Source organism: Chionomys nivalis, chromosome 1 (assembly GCF_950005125.1).
Source record: "Chionomys nivalis chromosome 1, mChiNiv1.1, whole genome shotgun sequence".
Classification (NCBI taxonomy): domain Eukaryota; kingdom Metazoa; phylum Chordata; class Mammalia; order Rodentia; family Cricetidae; genus Chionomys; species Chionomys nivalis.
In genome coordinates, this window is record NC_080086.1 from 171,671,137 (window position 1) to 171,692,270 (window position 21,134).

Here is a 21,134-nt window from a genome sequence, read left to right on the forward strand (position 1 = left end):
AATGAAACACAGTCATATATACCTTTTTTTAAAAAAATATATATTTATTAAGCATCCAATGTACTGCTGGCAAGGAAGGCACCAGACCTCATTACAGATGGTTGTGAGCCACCATGTGGTTGCTGGGAATTGAACTCGGGACCTCTGGAAGAGCAGCCAGTGCTCTTACCCTCTAAGCCATCTCTCCAGCCCCCATATATACCTTAAAATCATTTTGGGCATCAAATACAAATGGGAAAAGAAAAAATAATCAAAGTCAGAAAGAATATTTGCTTTCTGGTGATTTTCCACTACCATTCTTTATTTTATCTACTACTTTTAAAATCTTTACCCCTTATAATAAATGGATTCTTGAATTCCAATGTCTTCCCCATGAAAAGTACCTAAGAGTTCATAAATTTTGTTACCAGATTACAAAAAAAAAAATAACAAAAACAAAAAGAAACCGAACAAACCCTAAATAAGAAGATATGAATGTAATAGCTTTGGCATAGGCACTTTATAGTACAACCTCAGAGAAAGCAAAAAACTCTTTAAAAGTTTTTATTTTGTTAAATAAAACATCAAATGTTTATTTTAACATTTGATGCTGCCAAATGTTAAAATCCGTTTTGTCTTAGTTCATTTAATTCTAAAAACAACCCTAGAAGGATCTGCATCTCCTCTTCTAAGATGGGGAAGTACTTATTTAGAGAATTGAGGAACTTTATCAAACTTACACATACGTTAAGTAGTGGTGCTGGGACTCAGATTCCACTTTGTTTTTCTTCTGAATCTTTGCTCGGTAAACTTTTCATCTATTTCCTGGAGGAGTTATCACTATACTATAGTGATTATATTTAATATTGTATCTATATATAATATCGATATATATGATAAGTATTATATATATTATATATTACATATATCACTAGTTACTATGGAGAGTGCTCTTCTCCAACTCATCTCTCTACTCCAAATGATTTTCACCCTACACCCATGTCTGTCACAAGTTCATAAATGATATATAAAATCAAATTCTAGATAACAAAACAGGAGGAATCTTCTAAAGGACTTGTAAGCAATGTTTCACTGCTTCTAAACAGACATACAGTCAAGAAAAAAAAAGACTTTTGTCCTCTGGACACGCATACAGACACATGCAATATATAATGTATGCAACTACTAAATTCTATTTGTAGAGCTAGGAAAAGAATCAATTCTATAGTAATGACAGAGCAGAGAAAGATAAAGACACTACTAAATCACTGAATCAACCAACCAGGAAAGCTACCTCCCGCTTTGGTCTTCTTGTTAAGTCATCCAGACTTTTCTGTACCAAGTTTGAGGTTTCTTTTACATGTATCCAAAGAGATAACTGACAATGTGCTCATTCTCTCAACAATTCTATCCCCTGACCCTGATTTCTATCTAAATGAGGATTTCCTGTGTCATTGAAAACAAAAACTTGTTCAAAAAATGTCTCTTTTTCATAACTTGCCTACTTGGAATTTAAACAACCTCCCTAATCTCTTTCTTTTCTGGGTTAAGAAGTTGTAGTAAACAACCCTATATAATCATCGAATTTCTTTTTTCTTTGCCTTTGTAACCTTATCAAATCAACAGAAAAACTTTAAGTCAGTACAAGCTAGATGTGGTGGTTATGCCTTAGTCCTTGTACTGTGGAGGCCAAAGCAGAAGGGCTGTCTTAGGTGTGACTAGTATAGCCAGCTGGGGCTAACTAGTAAGTTCCAGGCCTTCCAGGGCTACAGTTTAAGAGTCTGTCTCACCTCTAAGTTCTTACACCCTTAGAAGGTGGCATTTACATTTTCATTATTATAGGAAGAAGTATATGCAGTACAATTTAATTTAGTGAATGTGTCTATTACATAATTTCATAATTTTAGAGCCTTGCTTTATTCAGCCTTCCTTACTAAAACCTCCTTTATCATAGGATTTGGAATCTTCCCCCTCCTGGAAGTGTAAGGTGAAATAAACCCTTTCCTGCTTGTGATGGCTTTTCTTGGTTGTCAACTACATATGCAATTAACTAAAACTCAAATGACTAGGCACACCTGTGAAGGATTTTTTTTTCAAGTAATTTGAAGTGGGAAGGCTCACTTCTAATCTGGGCCTTTCAGATGGGAAGATCCACCTTTAATCTAAGCCACACTTTCTGCGGGCAGCCTTCATAAAGGAAATGGAAGAAAAAAGTGTCTCTCTTTGCCTGCTTGCTCTTGCTAACAAGTCCATTCCTTCACTGGCAGTAGAGCCTACTTCACTGGGATTCTGTTATATAATAAAGACAACCGAGACATCCAGCCTTGTGTACTAAACTACTACTGGATTCTTGGAACATCTGTTCATAGGCAGTCATTATTGGGTTAGCTGAACCACACAGCCTGTAAACCATTCTAATAGAGCTTATATATATATATAAGCTCTATTAGAATATATATATATATATATATGGAGAGAAATTCATTCTATAACTTCTGTTCCTCTAGAGAACCCAGACTAATATACTGCTTTTGGTTGTGGTGTTTTATCACAGCAATAGAAATTTTAAGACAGCAGAGGATATGGAACTGTAGGAAGTGAAGCCTTGTCAGAGGAAGTAGACCACCAGAAATGTGCCTCTGAAAGTTCTATCTAGTTCCCTTCCTCCTTCCTGTCAAGCCATGAGGTAAGTACCTTTAACCACATGTTCCCATCACCATGACAGTCTGCATCACTATAGGCCCAGAGTCCACACAGTCAAGGGCTATAAACTAAAATGTCTTGACAGAGAGAGCCAAAGTAATTAATTCTACACTCTAAGTTATATTTTGGTAACAGAAATACATAAAGTAGCTACCTTACAGAAAGCTAACTAACTCGCACATTGTACTAGTTAAAATTTACAGCAGTAAAGCACAGCTATTAAAAGAATAGAGCATGGTACCAGACTATGGGAGCCCAAAAATTAGCTGTCACTGATTAGTTATGCTGTCATAGCAAATTAATCATTCTCCTTCATGTAACAGAGTCATCAATAATATTACACATACTCCCAGAAAGCAGTCATAATAATTACAAAGATCATATAAAAGAACTTAAAAAAAAATAAAAGGTCCATTGTAAAACTTCAAACACAAGTGGTGGTGGTGGTGGCAGCAACAACAACAATGGTGATGATGACGTAGTGTTTGGAATTATACTTGTTAGAAAACTATTCATCTTTTTTGTGCACCAAATGAGAAATATGGCACTCAATCAAACAGGAATTAGAGAGAAAGAATACCAGGTAAAGAATAAAAGAAGCTACCTGGAAAGGACTAGTCTTGGAGAATAAATTGGAAGTGGAAAATAAAAACAAAAGTAAACAGCAAAGAGAACACAACAAAAACAAAGGCATGAAGGCATAGTCAGAGAGAATTATGGGAAGAAGTTATGTTTCAGGAAGCAGAGTGGTGGTTATGTGGGAAGAGAATGCAGCTTTGCATTACTGAGCACTGCTGAGAAAAAACAGAATTACAAGGGAAAATGAGTACAGAAACTTACTACTCAGAATAGCTCTACCTTCTGACTCATAAAATTAGCCAGAGAAACCTGCTCTAATACTAGTTTGTTTTGTTCTCTGCCCCCTGAGTGTTGGGATTAAAAGCAGGTGCCACCCACTGCACCTAGCACATCTGAAGATTACTAAAAGCCATCCAGATTACTAAGAACCAACATAGATTTACGCTAAGATAAGAAAAAGGAAAGGGGGATGTCAGGAGCCATTTCAGGCTTCTCCTTTCTCACAGGGCCTTGAAGTAAAAACCTTGAGACAGAAAACTTAAAGTTAGCCAAAACATTACGAGTGCTAACCGTGGAGACTCAAGCTCTGGAAAGCACCACAGAGTGTCTTCATTGCTTGCTGCTTATCACTAACAGCAGGTGTTCTAGCCACTGACCTTGCAAGGGCCACACTTAGCGGCCGAATCCCTTCCCCCTTTTCCCTCCCCCTTTCCCCAGTTCCCCCTGCTGGAGTTTCTCACTGAGGAGTATTTAAGACTAAAGCTTGCTTCAATAAACGGAGACCTTGACAAATTGAGAACAGAATCCTGTTTGGCTTGCTTGGTCTCCGTTTCTCTCTCGCCCATGTTCTTTCAGGTAGCGCCTCTTCAGACCCTGGAATAACTGGACCTGCTGGGCAGGTACAGGGGGATGCAGCACAACAGACGAAACAGCTAAACAAAACCATGAAAGGAAGAAAGTCTTGGTCTAAGACCTCAGTACCAAATAGACATGAATGTTGAAAAGTAGTCTTGACAGTAGATGGAAACAGTATGACAGCCAAAGACATAAAACACCAATTGTCAGAGAGAGAGACAGAGAGACAGAGAGAAAGACAGAGAGAGACAAAAAACAAAAAGCAAAAAAAAAAAAAAAAAAAAAGCCCTGAAGCAATACAGAAATAAAGATCAAAGTGTTAGGAGGAGACACTAGTGATGATAACTGAAATGAGATAAAGAATTCGAAGCATAAAAGTAAACAAAAATGTCAAACTTAATAGTATAAGTAAGAAATTGAGATAAATGAAACTAAGAGTAAAACAAATCACATAATTAACAGGCTAACTAGTGCAGCACTGTAACTGAAGACAACTCTACAAAACAAGCTAAAGTGAAGATGGACTATTTAAACAAATTGAAAAAACAACAGATTTCTTTCAAAGAAACAAGTAGAAAAATAACAACAATAGGTGCCAGTTAACAGCAGAATAATAAATAAAATATGTTTGAAAGTATTAATTGTGTGGTGGTGGATGTGGTGGCGCATGCCTATAATCAGCACTCACACTCCGGAGGCAGAGGCAGGTGGATCTGTTCAAGGCCAGCCTGGTCTACAGAGTGAGTCCAGGACAGCCAGGGCTATGCAGAAAAACCCATCTCAAAAAAAGCAAAAGAAGAAAAATTGTTAGTCAAAAATTCTACATCCAACAAAAACTGCACATCTTTAAAAGACAAATGTTTCAGATGAACAAAAAGAATTACCCTTATTATTATTATAAGAATTTCTAAAGGTTGCTTTAAGGCAAAGGAAATAAAATCTTAGATGTAAGATCAAAAACATACACAGTAATAAAGAGAAAAGAAATCAGTAAAGATGAGTGGAAACTCATGAACTCTGTATAAAATGAAGCAAGATTATAGGGCCTCAACTATGCCATCATAAGTGACAATGAATGTATGAGTTGTAAGTAAATTAAAATAGAAACTCCATTTATATATTAGAAAACAAAAAGCTACTGACAAATTTTGTTAACTGCATATTTGCTATAATTTTTATCTGAAATATAATGTGGAATGCATTAGAGCCAAATAAACAAAGGGAAAACTGAAAATAATAAAGGCAAGAGATGACAAGCACGAAGAAGAAATAAAGAGCATAACAAACCATAAAAAGTAAAATGGTAAGCTGGGCCTGACTGAGTGCTTATAACCCCCACAGTAGGGGGAAGAGACAGGAAGAACTCAGGAGGGGACTGAGCAATCGGGCAGCCTAGTCGAAAAGTGAGCTTCAGGTTAGGTGAGAGACTCTGTCTCAAGAACAAGGTAAGAGAACGACAGAGGAACACACTCATCATCATCCTCTGGTCTCTGCATGTGGACACACAGGTACATGCATCTGCACTCACATGTGTACATACACCATACACACAAAAAATAATAACAAAAATAAATAACATTTATAAGAGTTACATCTTTAAAAGAGTTTATAGAAAGGTTGAAATTAGGGCTGGAGAGATGGCTCAGAGGTTAAGAGTACTGGCTGCTCTTCCAGAGGTCCTGAGTTCAATTTCCAGCAACCACATGGTGTCTCATAACCATTTGTAATGAGATCTGGTGCCCTCTTCTGGCATCCAAGCATACATGCAGGGCAGAACAGTGTACACATAATAAATAAATCTTTTTACAAAGGGCTGAAACTAAAGACTGAAAAGAGCCTAAAGACTGTAGTTCAACAAATACTTGCACAACATGTACAAAGTTGTGGCTTCAATCTCCAGAACCACATAAAACTGAACAAGTTAGCAACTATCTGTAATCCTAACACTCGGAAGATAAGGCAAGAAGATCAGAATTCTAAGTCAACCTCAACTATAAAGCAGCCTGGGCTACATGAGACCATGTTTAACAATAAATACTACTGGTTTTATTTTATTATAATGGAATTAAAATAATTGAAAAGGTATGTCGTATAAACACTATATGAAAGTAGGTAAGCAACACAGAGTAAAATTTAATTAAAAGTAAAAAAATTAAGAAGTGTAACTAAAAACATGGCAACAAAATAGAGGAAGAAAATCAGAACCTTTAGACAGAAGTTTCTGTCTTGTCTGGTCCTGTAGCTGTTTAGTCTCCCCAAAAAACCACAAAGAGGCTTATATTAATAATAAACTTTTGGCCTATTAGCTCAGATTTATTATTAACTAGCTCTTACAATTTAATTTAACCCATAATTCTTGTCTATGTTCAGCCACGTGGCTTGGTAACTTTTCTCAGTAAGGCATTCTCATCTTGCTTCCTCTGCATCTGGTTAGTGATTGATTTTCTGCCTTTCCTCTTCCCAGAATTCTCTTAGTCTGGTCACCTCGCCTATACTTCCTGCCTGGCTACTAGTCAATCAGTGTTTTATTAAACTAAGATGAGTGACAAATCTTTACAGTGTACAAGACACAGCAAAAACCATAAAGAGATATAAACCCAAACTTCCATGGAAACATGTTAAGATACATTCTTCTCAGTAACTGAGTCAAAGAGAAATTACTGATAAAGATTTGTGCAATGTGATTAGCAAACCTGAACTACTAGATAGATATAGAACACTGCCCCTCAACACCTGCCAAACTCATAGGCTGCTCAAGTATGGATATTTCCAAAAGCTGATCAAATCTGGCCATATCTCAAGTATAAGTTTGAAAGGACTGGTAATACATGCACCTGACCACTATTCAATTCCATTAGAAGTCAGTAACAAAGACAATAACCAAAAAAAGGGATACATTTGGAAATTAAAAAATAATATCTATAAAATTATGACTCAGAAAAAAAGCCATTTCATTACATAAAGAAAATAGTGAACCAGACAAAAATTTAAGTAAATATAATTTTATATCTTTAATAAATGTGAGAAAAATTTAAAATCTGATGATTAGCTAGGCATCTATCTAAAGATGTTATAAAAAAGATACAAAGAGTAAGCATGGTGGTACATGCCTTCAATCCCAGTACTCAGGAGATAGAGCAGCCTGTCTACAGAGCTAGTTCCAGGACAGTCAAGGCTGTTAACACAAAGAAACCCTGTCGAGGATTTAAAAGAAAAAAAAAGAACAGAACAGAAAGAATAAAAAAACCCACAAGTTAGTTATCTCTAAAAGACTTTTCTGATGACAGTGATGGGACTAAAAAAAGAACAATTTATTACTAATATAAATAACAAAAAAATATCCTAGGAAATCCTGCAAACATTACGTAGTTAATAAGATATTAAATAAACCTTTATCTCCTAATTTTTAAATTTAACATGTTAATAGACAATTCCTAACAATAGTATAACTGATTAAAGCTGAAGCAAAAACCCTGATGAGTCGTCCTTCACTGCTCATACAAACTGAACAGGTACGCAGAGTACTGCCATCAGGCCATTTCATGAACAGATAGGCAGAGTGCTCCCACCTGGCCATTCCATGAACAGATAAGAATCCTCCCACCTGGCCATTTCAAGGCAGATTATCTAACTCTGAGCTTTTCCATGTAAAAAAGTAAGAAAGAGTTCAAATTTTCACTAGGTGAAATTAGAATCTAAACCTGAAATAAATATAAAGAAAAAAAAAACATTATTTGGTCTTCTTGCTATTAAAAACAACTGGAAGAATTCAATATAAACATTAACCAATCTAAATCTATGACAGACCCAAAGAAAAATACATGATGACCAAGTTTAGTATATATGAGAAATAAAGTCATCTTAAAATTAGAAAAATCAGTAACTGATTTCCTACATTAATACGTTAAGACAAGAAAAATTCATTATCACAAGTGGTAGAAAAAATAATAAAATTCAGTATTTGTTAATATAAGTTCTTAAGACATCTGGAAATCTGATGCAAGGCCCTCTAAAATGCCACATGAAATATAATGTGCAAGAACCATATGTATGATTTAATCATTAAATTTCTGTAGACATTTTTCAGACTGAGGGAATTTCTATCTCTAGTTTGCCATACTTGATCAAGAACAGATGTTGTATTCAGCAAAGTTTCTCCTGTGTTTTCTGAAGTGATGATAAACAGATTTGCTTTTGAAGATCGAACTACACCAGAATATATATGTTTCCATTACATCTTCAACTTTATTTTAGATACCTTAGCTCAAAAAATTGAATAAAAAGAGAAAAGGAAAGAGGCTAGAAAAAAACAAGCCCCTTTATACCTAAGTATAAACTGAGCAAACACGAATATAGCATGGTGTAGGAGGATCCTCTTTCTATGTGTTGCTTTCATTGGTTGAATAAAGAAAACTGCCTTGGCCTTTTGATAGGGCAGCCCTTAGGTGGGTGTAGTAGACAGAACAGAATTCTGGGAGGAAGAAGGCAGTGTGGCAGACGCCATGGCTCTCCTCTCTGAGATGGACACTGGTTAGACTCATCCCGGGAAGCCACAGTCAAGTGGCGATACAGATTATTAGAAATGGGTTAATCAAGATGTGAGTTAGCCAAGAAGAGGCTAGACATAATGGGCCAGGCAGTGGCTTCAACATTCATGATAAGAAACTAGAAAAAAGAGGGAGCTGGAGGTATAAAATTGGAATTTCAGTATTATGAAAGCAGAGGCAGGTGGATTGCCCCAAGTTCAAGGCCAGCCTAGACTATAAAGCAAGTCATAGAAAGACCCTGTCTCAGGGAATGAGGAAAAATGGAGAAGAAAAACAATGAAGAGTAGGTCATGACATAAAGACTCAAAAATAAAAATGTAAAAACCTATGAATAACTTTTTACTGATAAACTTAGCAACTTAAATGAGGTGTGCATATTCCTCAAAATTCACAAATTACCAATATTCCTTCAAGAATACAGAATACAGTTAACAGTAATAACTGTGAAGTTTAAAAGTCTCCACAAAATTAACTTCAGGCCCACTTTCTATCATTCATCCGTTTTAAAGTCCACCATGGTACTATTAATTCTATATAAACATTTTCAGAAAATTAAAGAGAGACTAATTCTCACCTCATTCTTTCTGTGAAGGCCAAAAGTATCCACACATAAGAACAAGGTATGTACTTAAAACAAAATTTCAAGTCAGTATCCAAACTGTGACTCAACTGTGTAAGAATACTCAATAAAATTTTGTAAATCAAAAGTAACAAGATTTAAAATGAGTATTAAACAGGATTTTCATAGCATTGCAAAGCTGAATTAAAAAATGAAAACTAATATAACTTAAGATCTGAGCAGCTGAAAATAGCACATCCTTTCACCATCTCAAAGGACACAGAAAACATATTTGATAAATTGCAGTATCTATTTCTGACAATAATATAACAACTAGATTTCCTCAATCTGATAAGATGCCTATAAAAAGTTATAACTAACATTTTACTTAATGATTGCTTTACAAAGCAAAGATATCTACTGTCTCCACACAGCTTAATATTCTATGGAAAGTCTGAGTGAATACAGTAAGAAAAATCAAAAATACCAAGACTAGATAAAACATGAAAGATTTTACTGATTTATTATGTATACAGTGTTCTGACTGTATGTCTGCCTGCATTCCAGAAGAGGGCACCAGACCTCACTATGGATGGTTGTGAGCTATCACACAGTTGCCGGGAATTGAACTCAGGATCTCTGGAAGAGCAGCCAGTGCTCTTAACTGCTGAGTCGTCTCTCCAGGCCAGAAAAGTCTTCTAAAAATGATGACAAGACTAAAAACTCTACTGAATCTCTCAAGCAGCTACCAAGAGAAGTAAGTGAATTAAGCAAGGCTGCAGAGTAGAAAAATCAACATAAAAGCAACTAATTTATTAATATACACTAACAATTAACAATCAGAAATTAAATTTTAAAAATATTATTTGTAATAGGATTATAAAACATACTATGGGACAGCCAAAATATATAAGACCTAGCTACTAAAAACTAAAGACAATGAAATAAATGATAAAAGAACTGTAAAAACGAGAGTATAAACCATGTTTCAAATAAACACTGAACATAAAGATTTCAATTCTTGCCAAATTGATCAATACTTTATTATAAATAAAACCATAGTAGACATTGGTTTTTAGACACGAACAAGCAGATTCTAAAATTCTCATGAGCATTCAGACCACCCAGACAGTCAAAATAGTCTCAAAATAGAACAACACTGGAAGACTTACTATTAAGCTGAGTAATCAAGATGATGTGATACTGATTCCTATCTGGTACCATACATAAAAATTAATGCAAAATCAATCATAAGCATAAATGTAAACCTAAACTATAATACTCTTGGAAGAAAACAAGGAGAAGGTCTGGTCTTGCTTGAATTTAACATCAAGCACATAGTAACAGTCAAGCAGACAGAAGGACTCTTACCACAAGCTAAAACTTCTGATGGTCAAATACATAAGAAGATGAAAAGCTAAGTCACAGACTACTGATTATATATATTTTTTTATTTTTCTGGTGCTGTTTATTTTTGCTTGTTTTAAGACAAAGTCTCATATTTCTTAAACAGGCCTCTAACTTGCTCTATGTCTGTCCTGCCTCCATCCACTAAGGACAGAGATTACAGGCATAGTGTACCACTAGATACTGTGAAAATGTAGTTTCTTATTTTCTGTTTTTTTTATTAGCATATATTATTGCACAAAATAGTGGGTTTCATTATGACTTTTTTTTTTATCATACACCAGTATAATCTTGTTTCCCCCATACTGAAACAATATATTTTCAAATCCTTTATGTATCTCCAATAAGGCTGGAGATATGACTCAGCTGTTAACAGCTACACTCAAAACCAAAAATCTCTCTCTAATAAACAACTTGTCTCCAGATAGAAAAAAATCCTCAAATGCAGACTTAGGAAAACAATTCACTACAAGAATGGGTAAAAGATACAAATAAATGCTTCAACAATGAAGATACAAAGATAAAAATGTCGCCGGGTGGTGGTGGCGCACGCCTTTAATCCCAGCACTCGGGAGGCAGAGGCAGGCGGATCTCTGTGAGTTCGAGACCAGCCTGGTCTACAAGAGCTAGTTCCAGGACAGGCTCCAAAACCACAGAGAAACCCTGTCTCGAAAAACCAAAAAAAGATTAAAAAAAAAAAAAAAAAAGATAAAAATGTCTATGAAAATATACTAAGTATCATCAATTACTACAAAAACACAAATTAAAACCAGAAAACATATACATACACACACACGTATATATATTTCAGAATAGCCAATATTCAATATTATTGACAGATGTTACAATATATGGGCAACTGGTCAATTGTGGTTTTTTACATTTATCATTTTATTTCATTTATTTTTAGAATCTCAACCAGGAGTACTACACTGACATCATTTCCACTAACAACTTTTCCCCTCCAACTCCTTCCATGCCCTCCTTATTTGCTCTCAGTTCATGACCTCATTATTGTCACACAACTGGAATTTTTATACACTACTGTGTGAATATAAAACAGCAATACTGAGGAACTGAGAATTTTAAAAGTTAGAATACACATACAACACGACACACGGTAATTCTATTCCTAAGGAGAAAAAAATAAAGAAACCTTGAATTTTGCAGGCAAATGGATGGAGCTAGAAAACATCATTTTGAGTGAGGTAACCCAGACCCAGAAAGACAATTATTACATGTACTCACTCATAAGTGGTTTTTAAAGATAAAGCACAGAAAACCAGCCTACAAATCACAATCCTAGAGAACCTAGACAACAACGAGGATGCTAAGAGAGACATACATAGATATAATCTACATAGGAAGTAGAAAAAGACAAGATCTCCTGAGTATATTAGGACCTTGGGAGAGGGCTGAAGAGGAGGGGAGAGGCAGGGAGGGGAGCAGAGAAAAATGCAGAGCTCAATAAAAATCAATAAAGTTAAAAAAAAATTTTAAATAAAAAAACAAAAAATGAAAGTATGTTTCCACACAAAGACTTACATACAAATGTTCATAGCAATGGTAACTTGCAACAGCCCACAAGTGCTGGTAATCCAAATATCCATCAACAGATGAATGTAGAAGAAAACTAATTTTTAATTAAAAATAAATAAATAAATGGAAAAAATTACAAATAAAAAGTTAATGTTTCACTACATATTTATATACATTTCTTTATATATTATGGAATAAATATATAGAAGAACCATTTATTTTAATAAAAACATTTTTGGATGCTGAAAAAAGAAAACTAATATATCTACATCATGTACTGCTTAGCATTAAGAAAACAAATATAGATGGGTGTAACAATCTAGATGAAATTCCAAATAGTTAAGCCAACTAAAAGAAGTCCAAGAGTATAACCTGTTTACATAAAGTTATAGAAATGCAAACTCACTATAGTGACAGAAAGTAAATACGTAGTTGCCTAAGGATGGATGAAACAATGCAGGAAGGTTAGATTACAAAACAATATGAGAAAAACTTAGGGACTGTCAATGTTTGTTACTATAACAGTGGTGGTGGTGTCAGGCAGGTGAGCATATACACATCTACGTCAACACATATCAAAGTAACCATTCCAAGTATGTATACCTTATAATGTTATATATGTGTGTGTATGTGTGTGACAAAATAACCTGTCTGGTTTTTATAAAATTTAGTCTTATTCACACATGAAAATTTTAGACAGGTGTTAGAAAAAAGGAAGAAGAAATATTCAAATGAAGATCACACTTAAGATCATATTAATGAGAACATTAAATACCCTGAAAGAAGTTTCTGTTTGCTCCACTGTAAGGAGCCTAATAAAAGATGCTTCAGTGTCCTACTTTCCTATTCAGTGAGCAAAAACTTCTTGGCCTCATCTATGTTTTCAGTGGAAGAGAAGCCAAAAAATTCTGCACTGTTCTTTTCCTTATTTGTTCAACAAATCATCATCAGTGAAGTCAGCAGCAAAGTGAACAACCCTGAAAGGAATAGTTATTAACCTAGTGTTCCAAAGCAAAGAAGATGATGTAGCTCTAAGTTTCAGTTACAACTGCTTTGCTAAACCAAGCTCCGTCTAGAGTCAGAAGCACAAGTAACTATAGTGAACAGATCTGCATGTGCTTTGAACAGCTTCTCCTAACCAACGGAGCACACAACTGAAGAGATAGTTGTAAACAGCCAATATCATTAACCTAACAAGCAGTGAAATTACACATGGTGCTTGCTGTTACTTTATATCACCAACACAACAGAATTAGATGCCTTAGTGATAAAAATGTGAAACAAGCCAAAGCCAAAATCATAAAATTACCTATATGCTTCTCTAATACTGATTAGAAAAATATATAAACTTTTAGAAATGGAGACAAATTTATGTATTTTCATTGGTAGCAATTTAGTTTGATATGGGATTATTATCAGTATTTTAAAGTATACTCCATTTCAAAGCTATCACTTCTTTATTTGTAAGCATAAATCATCATCAATTAAATAAATAACAACAATGTACAAGGCTTGGAGGTATCTTTGCTAACATATCTTACAATTGAGCTGGAAGCAACTGATTTTAGGAGTTTATAAAATAAAGTAGCAAAGTATGACTTCTGATTTCCTTATTTATAAAATACCCAACACAATATCTGAATAATGCAAGCACCTAGTAAGAATGGATAATACAGCGGGAGAATAAGATATATGAAAGGAAGGATAAAATATATAATTATTCCTTATTCTTTATATAAAAAATATACTGAATTCAACTCTATAAATTTGTTTGTTGAGACAGAGTTTCACATAATTTAGACTAGACTGAAACTTGCTACGTAGCTAAAGATGACTCTCAACTACTGATCCTCCTGCCTCAACTCTCCCCGTTGACGGGTTACCAGGCCCAGTTTATGCAATGCTGAAGTTCCATGGTTCTGAGTATGCTAAGCAAGCATTCTACCAATGAGTCATACTCCAGTCCTCCACAAGCTTTATACTGAAGATCTATAATGTTCCTTGTTACTATGAAAACCACTGCGGAAGAACAAAAAAGAGAAAAAGATAAAAGAAAGCTCTCATTCACTAAGGGATAACAGAGACCTCTTTTTACTTCAAATAACTATGAGACCTTAAATATTCAAATCTAAAGCATCTCATCATATTATTATATATTTGTTGAAGCCAGATTATAGGCCACTTATGAAAGTCAGAAATTCTATAAGAAAATCAAAGATTATGTATGTATTCATAATATAAAAGAAAACATTTTAATGCAAATTTCCTTGCCTGTTATATTTAGTAATACTTATTGAATATAAATACAAACCTGCAGAGGTAGGCAGATTTTGAGTTTGAGGTCAGCCTGGTCTACAAAATGAGTTTTAGAATAGTCAGGGCTACTCAGAAACCCTGTCTTGAAAAACAAAAATGAAAGAATATTGACCATTAAAAAAAAAATTACTTAAAGGAACAAATCACTGAATTGTTTCTCACTTGATTTATTATTAGAGTGCTTAGTTTCCTAGAAAGACAATTCAATATAGGTAAATGAGTTCAAATCTGTTTCTATTACTTTTTTAAATCCCTGTGATAGTATCAACTTATCTTACATAAAAGAATTCCCTACTCCAAGGAGCTAACGAACTTTACAGAATAAAAACGCAGGAAAAATAGAAAAGAGTAATAGCGGAGTAAGCAGCATACATCCTTTTTGAAAGTTTCCTGTAAATACTGAAATTATCCTAATAATCCAAGTTTCTAAGTTTCTTACCATTTACAGCTTTTTCAATCAACTCTTCGCAAGCATCAAAGTCACCCTTCAAGACCAATTTGTCGTGCATATCTGTCAACATTGGATGTTCCAGTGCAATCTTGGTTTTCTTTTGCAGGGATTCAAAAGCCTCTGTATAGTTGTGTTGTCTGAAGTGTTTTAGGCAAAGGCGAATGGCTTCTTGTTCGCGGTACTACTAGAACACAAGAAAAGTAGGGAAGAAAGGAAATCTGCTTAGTTGCCACTGTAGGAAACAGTAACAATAAAAATAACTAAACTGAGCATTTACTTTTACCAAGAACTATACTTAATCTTTTCATTAGTTACCATTATTTTCACCTGTCAAGTAGTAAAACTGAAGCTTAATGACACTGTAACAATTTGCCCAAGATTATAAGTATGTTACTAAAGGAGATTAAACCAGACATAATCCAAAAGCCTAAATTTTTTGGGGGGGGGAGGGGTGGTCAAAGACAACACAGTCTACATTAAAAACCCTTAAGGCTATAAATTTTGCAATTCCCAGGACAGCAACTAATAGCATCACAATGCAGATGCTAAGAGAAGGACAGCATGAATTTGAAAGTGAGCACTCAATTTACAAACCACTTTCTTTAACAGGGTTAATACCAGAAATAAAGATAAATTCAGAAAAATAATTTAAAAACAAACAGTAATTTAAAAAAGACATAAAAATATGTGCTGGGATTACCTTGAATTTTCTAAGCATAATTGCTTTATAATAAGAAAAAAACAAAATTATATAGAAACACTATATGACAATTTAAAAAAATGAAAAACAATTATTTACCTATAAGTATTACCCTGGAATAAAAAAAAAAAAACCCAAAAGACTTGAAGAATGGCCAGTTTATAGTTACCTCACTTCTCAACTAATAAAAGGTTATCAAATCAAATCCCTATTGCTTATACAATATAATTATCAGTATGTAACCTCATCAAATAACCAGAGTGATTCTGTAACTCCACTAATACTAATTTTACATGCTCTTTCCTCCTCTCCCACTTTGGGCATCAAAAATAGATTTAATATTAAATATCTATATAACAGCAGGTCTATTAAAGAACAATATTTAGCTATCCTGCTGACTTTAGGCATTTCAATCATGTTCAAATATTAACGTTTGTATCAGGTTGTAAAAGTAACCCAGCAAAAATTGTATTCAAAATATTCATATCATTTTATATTAAAAATCAAATTGAGGGCTAAGTAAATATAATAAAATAACAGCAAACTGTAGAGCCCTGCTGCCTGAGTCCAAATTCTGACTCAAGCACTTTACAACTCCGTGAGCCTTTCTGCTCCATTTCCTCATCTATGAAATGATAAGGATTGATAATTACATCTCGTAAAATGATAACGATTTAAATGAGTTAGGAATGCTGAGCAGATGACAACTATAATGCTTTAAAATGTTAACTGATTAATCTTAATTTTACTATTATTCCCGACATTTCATATTGGTCACAACAAAGAAATTGGCATATTTCTTCTTCACTAGGAATCAAAATCTAATTGTAAAGCAGTCCTACCTTGCTGTACCAGTTCAGACAGGGCTGCACTATATCGGGGTCATCAATGCCACTAAGCTCAACATACCAGATGCTAAAATTAAAGCTGGGCCCCCAGGAAAGAAGTGGAACTTTAGGAGGAAAAGCAAAAAGAGGGAAAAAATTAATATAGTTCAAATAAAATTTCAAAGAAGTAAAATTACTAATGTTTAAGTCTATATGGATTTATTCATCAAAATCTCTGCACACACACCCCCCATACCTGCATTTTCAGTCTTCAGGAGGCTATGGCAGGAGGAACAAGAGTTTCTGGGCTACACAGTGAAACTCTGACTCAAAAGAGCAACAACAAAAACATGCATTTAGAAACTAGTGTTTAATTTCTAAAAGATGGTTCATGATATTAAAAAACAAATCTGACTAAAGCTACATTTTCTTAGTTAACAAAAACCGTAATTAACTTCAAAGCCATCATACATCTACTCCTAAATAAATAAAATCCAAACTAGATAATATAACAGACATTACTGATCCTACATACAGCAGATAATATATATATTTTAAATATTTTATGGTTTATTTAACTTTATTTTACGTGCATTGGTGTGAAGGTGTCAGATCCCCTGCAACTGGATCTTCAGACAGTTGTGAGCCACCATGTGGGTGCTGGAAATTGAACCCGGGTCCTCTGGAAGAGTAGTCAGTGCTCTTAACCACTGAGTCATCTCTCCAGTCCCCAGCAGATAATATTTTAAAATTGTATCCCAGTATAGATTAAAGCTTCAACTATTTATCAATATATAATACTAAAAACTAATCCAAAGAAAATATACTCAATCTCAAATATGAAAAAGTCAATCTCAACTATTCTTAATACATAAATAGCAAAAAGAAGCAACAATAAAAAATATCTTGTAGATTTTCTTTATAAAAAAAGACTTCCTTCAAAGACTACAAGATGATCTGATAAAAAAAAAAATATATAGTGATGCAATTTATCACCTTAAGAAAAGCCAAAAGGAAAAAATATGTTCCTTTTAAAAATCACCTTACGTCTTAAACATTAAACCTGAGAAAATATTAAATACTATTGTTCAAGTCAGAACAAGACAAAGAAACCAGTTTCTCTACTAATCAATACTACACTAGATATCTTAACCAGAACCGTGGGGTGGGGGTGGAAAATGATTCAGCAGTAAAGAACAGTTGCTGCTCTTCCAAAGGACCCAGGTTTAGTTCCCTGTACAAACATCCATAATTATAGTTCAAGAGGATCAGATGCCCTCTTCTGAGCTTCTCATTCACTAGACACATGGTACATGGTGCACATACATGAAGGCAAAACATATGCATAAAGTAAAAATGAAATCTAATTTAAAAAGCTGACAGTAAGAAAAAAAATGATCACTTGAGGATGGCATGGCTGTCTATCTGAAAGACTTGACTGGCTGTCCGATATTACTGTTCAACCAGGTATACAGAAGAAATTTAACTGCAACACAAGTACTTAAAAAGAACTTTAATAAATCAATCTTTGTTGGGACTTGAATAAATACAGTAATTACTACCACAGTCTTGAGGGTCTCCATGATTCTCTTTGAGTCTACTCTTGAACACTATTATTACCAAAAAGAAAAAATTCTCAAAAATAAAAATGTGGGATTCTGGAATTAACCATTGTTCTTCAATAATAAATATGATTTCTTTGATTCCAATTTTAATTTAAAAAAAAAACTTCTAAAGGCGTAAGGTAGAGATAGAAATCCAAAGGCTCAGTCCTTAACATCCCTGCCCTCTAAATACCAAATCTAGAGGAACACAGAATTTAACAAGCCTAGCCTAAATGATGTATTGCAAGCACTTTCATAAGCTTAAAATACTTGTTAATAAGCATATGCCTTAAGACAGTATTTCTGAACTGTAGTTTGCATATCATTGTTGAAACATGAGATCGACAAGTTTAACCAGAAGAATGTCATGTAAAAGGTGAAATAGACAAGAACAAAGCAATGATCACACCACAGTACCTTGGAAAACTCATCAGTATTTGTGCTCAGCTGACAGCTCTAGAATAAATGACAAACCTCCATGCATGATTAAAAGGCAATCAGATCACAACAATCCTATAAAATCTTGTAAGAACCCTTTCAAAAGAGAAAACACTTTGAAAAAACATTCTCACTATATTACTGTTATTTAATAATGGATTCATAAAGCAATGGTCAGCAAACATTTCTGTAAAGGGCCAACAGAAATCTTTTCAGTTTGGTAGGCTATGTGATTCTTTAAACTATTCACCTCTCTACCTTGGAGCACAAAAGCAGTCGAAACCAGTGCACAAACTAACCAGTGCAGCAACACTCCAATTAAAAAAACTACAACAGACGGACTTAGAGAATCTGGTCCATACACTAGAGTCTATGAACGAAAGGTACTAAAAAAACTGTTTTAATTCCAAAACACTAAAACCTTACCAATTTTAATGAACCGACAAGGGAACATCTGTTCATCAATTTTATGTTTCAAGGTAAATGTCTCTTTGTTATAATCATTCTTCAAGCCACTGTTGGGTGGGGGAGGAAAAAAAAAACTACATGTTATCAAATATGATTTCACAATTTAGTAAACACTAAGACATTCTGCTCTTACACTCAGATGTTAAGTTTTAAATCAGTGCTCACACTGCATATACAATATGATATAAACAAATAATGAACATGAAAACGTAAGTCAAAATGAGTATATCCAAACTAATTGCATACTGTTGTGCTTTTCAAAACTATACAAAAGCTAATGAAAAAAATGGTCCACATAACTAAAGAATTTAGTGTATAATTAATTTAATCTGAAAAATTTTCAAGTAGTAGGAAAGGAATTAAAAAGCATTCATATCTAACAAGTTCAACAAGGCCAAATATTAGAATTTATCAAAGAATTAATTTATTAATTATCTTTTTATCATTCACAAATTTTCAAAGGCAATCTTGGTCTGCTAAATTGATTTAATAGCATCTCCTTGAACCTAAGTAAACACTAACCCAGATCACCTCTTGTTTAACCAAGACTGATACAAGTGTTTACAGGAAAATCTCTTATCATCAGACTACCTTACTCCCTAAAATACTTCTATGACTTAAAATAGAGCACACAACCAGTATTGAGTTAGTATTTTCTTAATGGGATTGCCATGTCACAAATACATTCTAATATTCACGGCTCTCTTTCCACTGCTATCTGACTTCTCATCATGCTGAGATGTAATTGCTTTAGAACTCTGATTTTCTGAGCTCTTCCCAAACGGCAAACAATGTGTTACAAGCTGCCACATTCTGTTTTGCTTTCATTTACTGAACCTTCTCCTTTTTCATCTCTAACAGTAAAATCTTAGACTACTATTTTGGATTAGACAATTCATATTTTGTGTAAGGTTTATATTTTCCAAAAGTTATGGTTTTTATCCTTCCATCACAAATGGGTGATTTGCTCTGGAAGTGATAGGGACTGAGCCCAGAAATTTTCATTAGAGTAGACAGCATTTCTAAGATTTTTGTGAGATCAAAATTATGAATAGGAAAAAAGAAGGAAACATTTGATTCTTTCTCCTTTATTTAATACTTTTAGCTAGTATCTGGTAGTTTAAAAAAATGAAACAAATAACCCCCATCAATTTAGGTCACAGTTTAACAAAGACACTAGAAATAAAGCCAGAGAAAGGGCACACAGGTTCAGCTATAAAGAAGGTAGACTAAATCTGCAGTGTGTCTCAAAGACAGTCCTTTCTTCCCCACAACCAAGCCTACCTAGACAACAGTTCTGTCATATTTTCTTCATTCATTCCACCAAAGACTTTGAATTTCTTCAAATTGCAGACATGGGTTTTCTCATACTTTCCAAATGTAATATTCTGAACTATAGCAGGCCTTTCAAGCTTCAGAATCAAGTACTGGGGAAGAAAAAAAGAAGAAACATTTTGAGCAAACTGGCAGTCTGCAAAATCAATAGTCTTCTTTTAGACCAGTACACATTGAGAAAGACATTAAGGAAACAGTCCTATTTACAATTCACACCCATGATCTTGAACTTAAATCTAACCAAGGATGTGAAAGACCTAGAAGATGAAAAGACACCTGAGCTCATGGACTGGAAGAATTGTGCAAAGGGCTATCTTAACAAAAGTAGTCTACAAGATTGAATGAAATCCCAATCAGAAGGCCAACACCATACTTCATGGAAATATAAAGAGCAATCTTAAAATTTATTTAGAAACGAAAAAAGGTCTTCAGATATCCAAATCAATCCTGTCCTCCCCACCCCCAATAAAGAAAGAAAGGAAGGGAGGGAGTGAGGAAGGAAGGAAAAGAAGGAAGGAGGGACAGAGGGAGGGAAAGAAAACAACCAAACAAGCAGAGACATCACCACACCTCATTTGAAGGTATTACAGAGCTAAAACTAAGCACGGTATTAGCACAATCAGAAATATAGACCAGTGGGACAGAACAGAACATCTAGACATAAATCCAGGCAGCTACAGCCACCTGTTTTTTGACAAAAATGCTAGAACTAGTCATTGGAGAAAAGATAGACTCTAACAAATGGTGTTGGGCAACTGGCTAACTGCATGAGAAACTTTATGGTATGTACACCTGAGAATACCCAGCCAAAGCTAATGTCATAAAGA

The 21,134-nt window shown here is 34.2% G+C and overlaps 1 protein-coding gene across 2 annotated transcripts in view; it reads right to left on the minus strand.

The window, feature by feature from the left end:
- Mkln1 (muskelin 1) overlaps window positions 1-21,134 on the minus strand; it is a 122,668-nt gene that overhangs the window by 61,897 nt on the left and 39,637 nt on the right. For both annotated transcript variants that reach the window (XM_057762666.1, XM_057762674.1), the window contains 4 exons: window positions 20,257-20,399; window positions 18,931-19,019; window positions 16,478-16,587; window positions 14,924-15,116 (listed from right to left, as the gene is read on the minus strand). In XM_057762666.1, coding sequence (XP_057618649.1) covers window positions 14,924-15,116; window positions 16,478-16,587; window positions 18,931-19,019; window positions 20,257-20,399 — 535 coding nt within the window. The remainder of the gene's footprint in view (window positions 1-14,923; window positions 15,117-16,477; window positions 16,588-18,930; window positions 19,020-20,256; window positions 20,400-21,134) is intronic.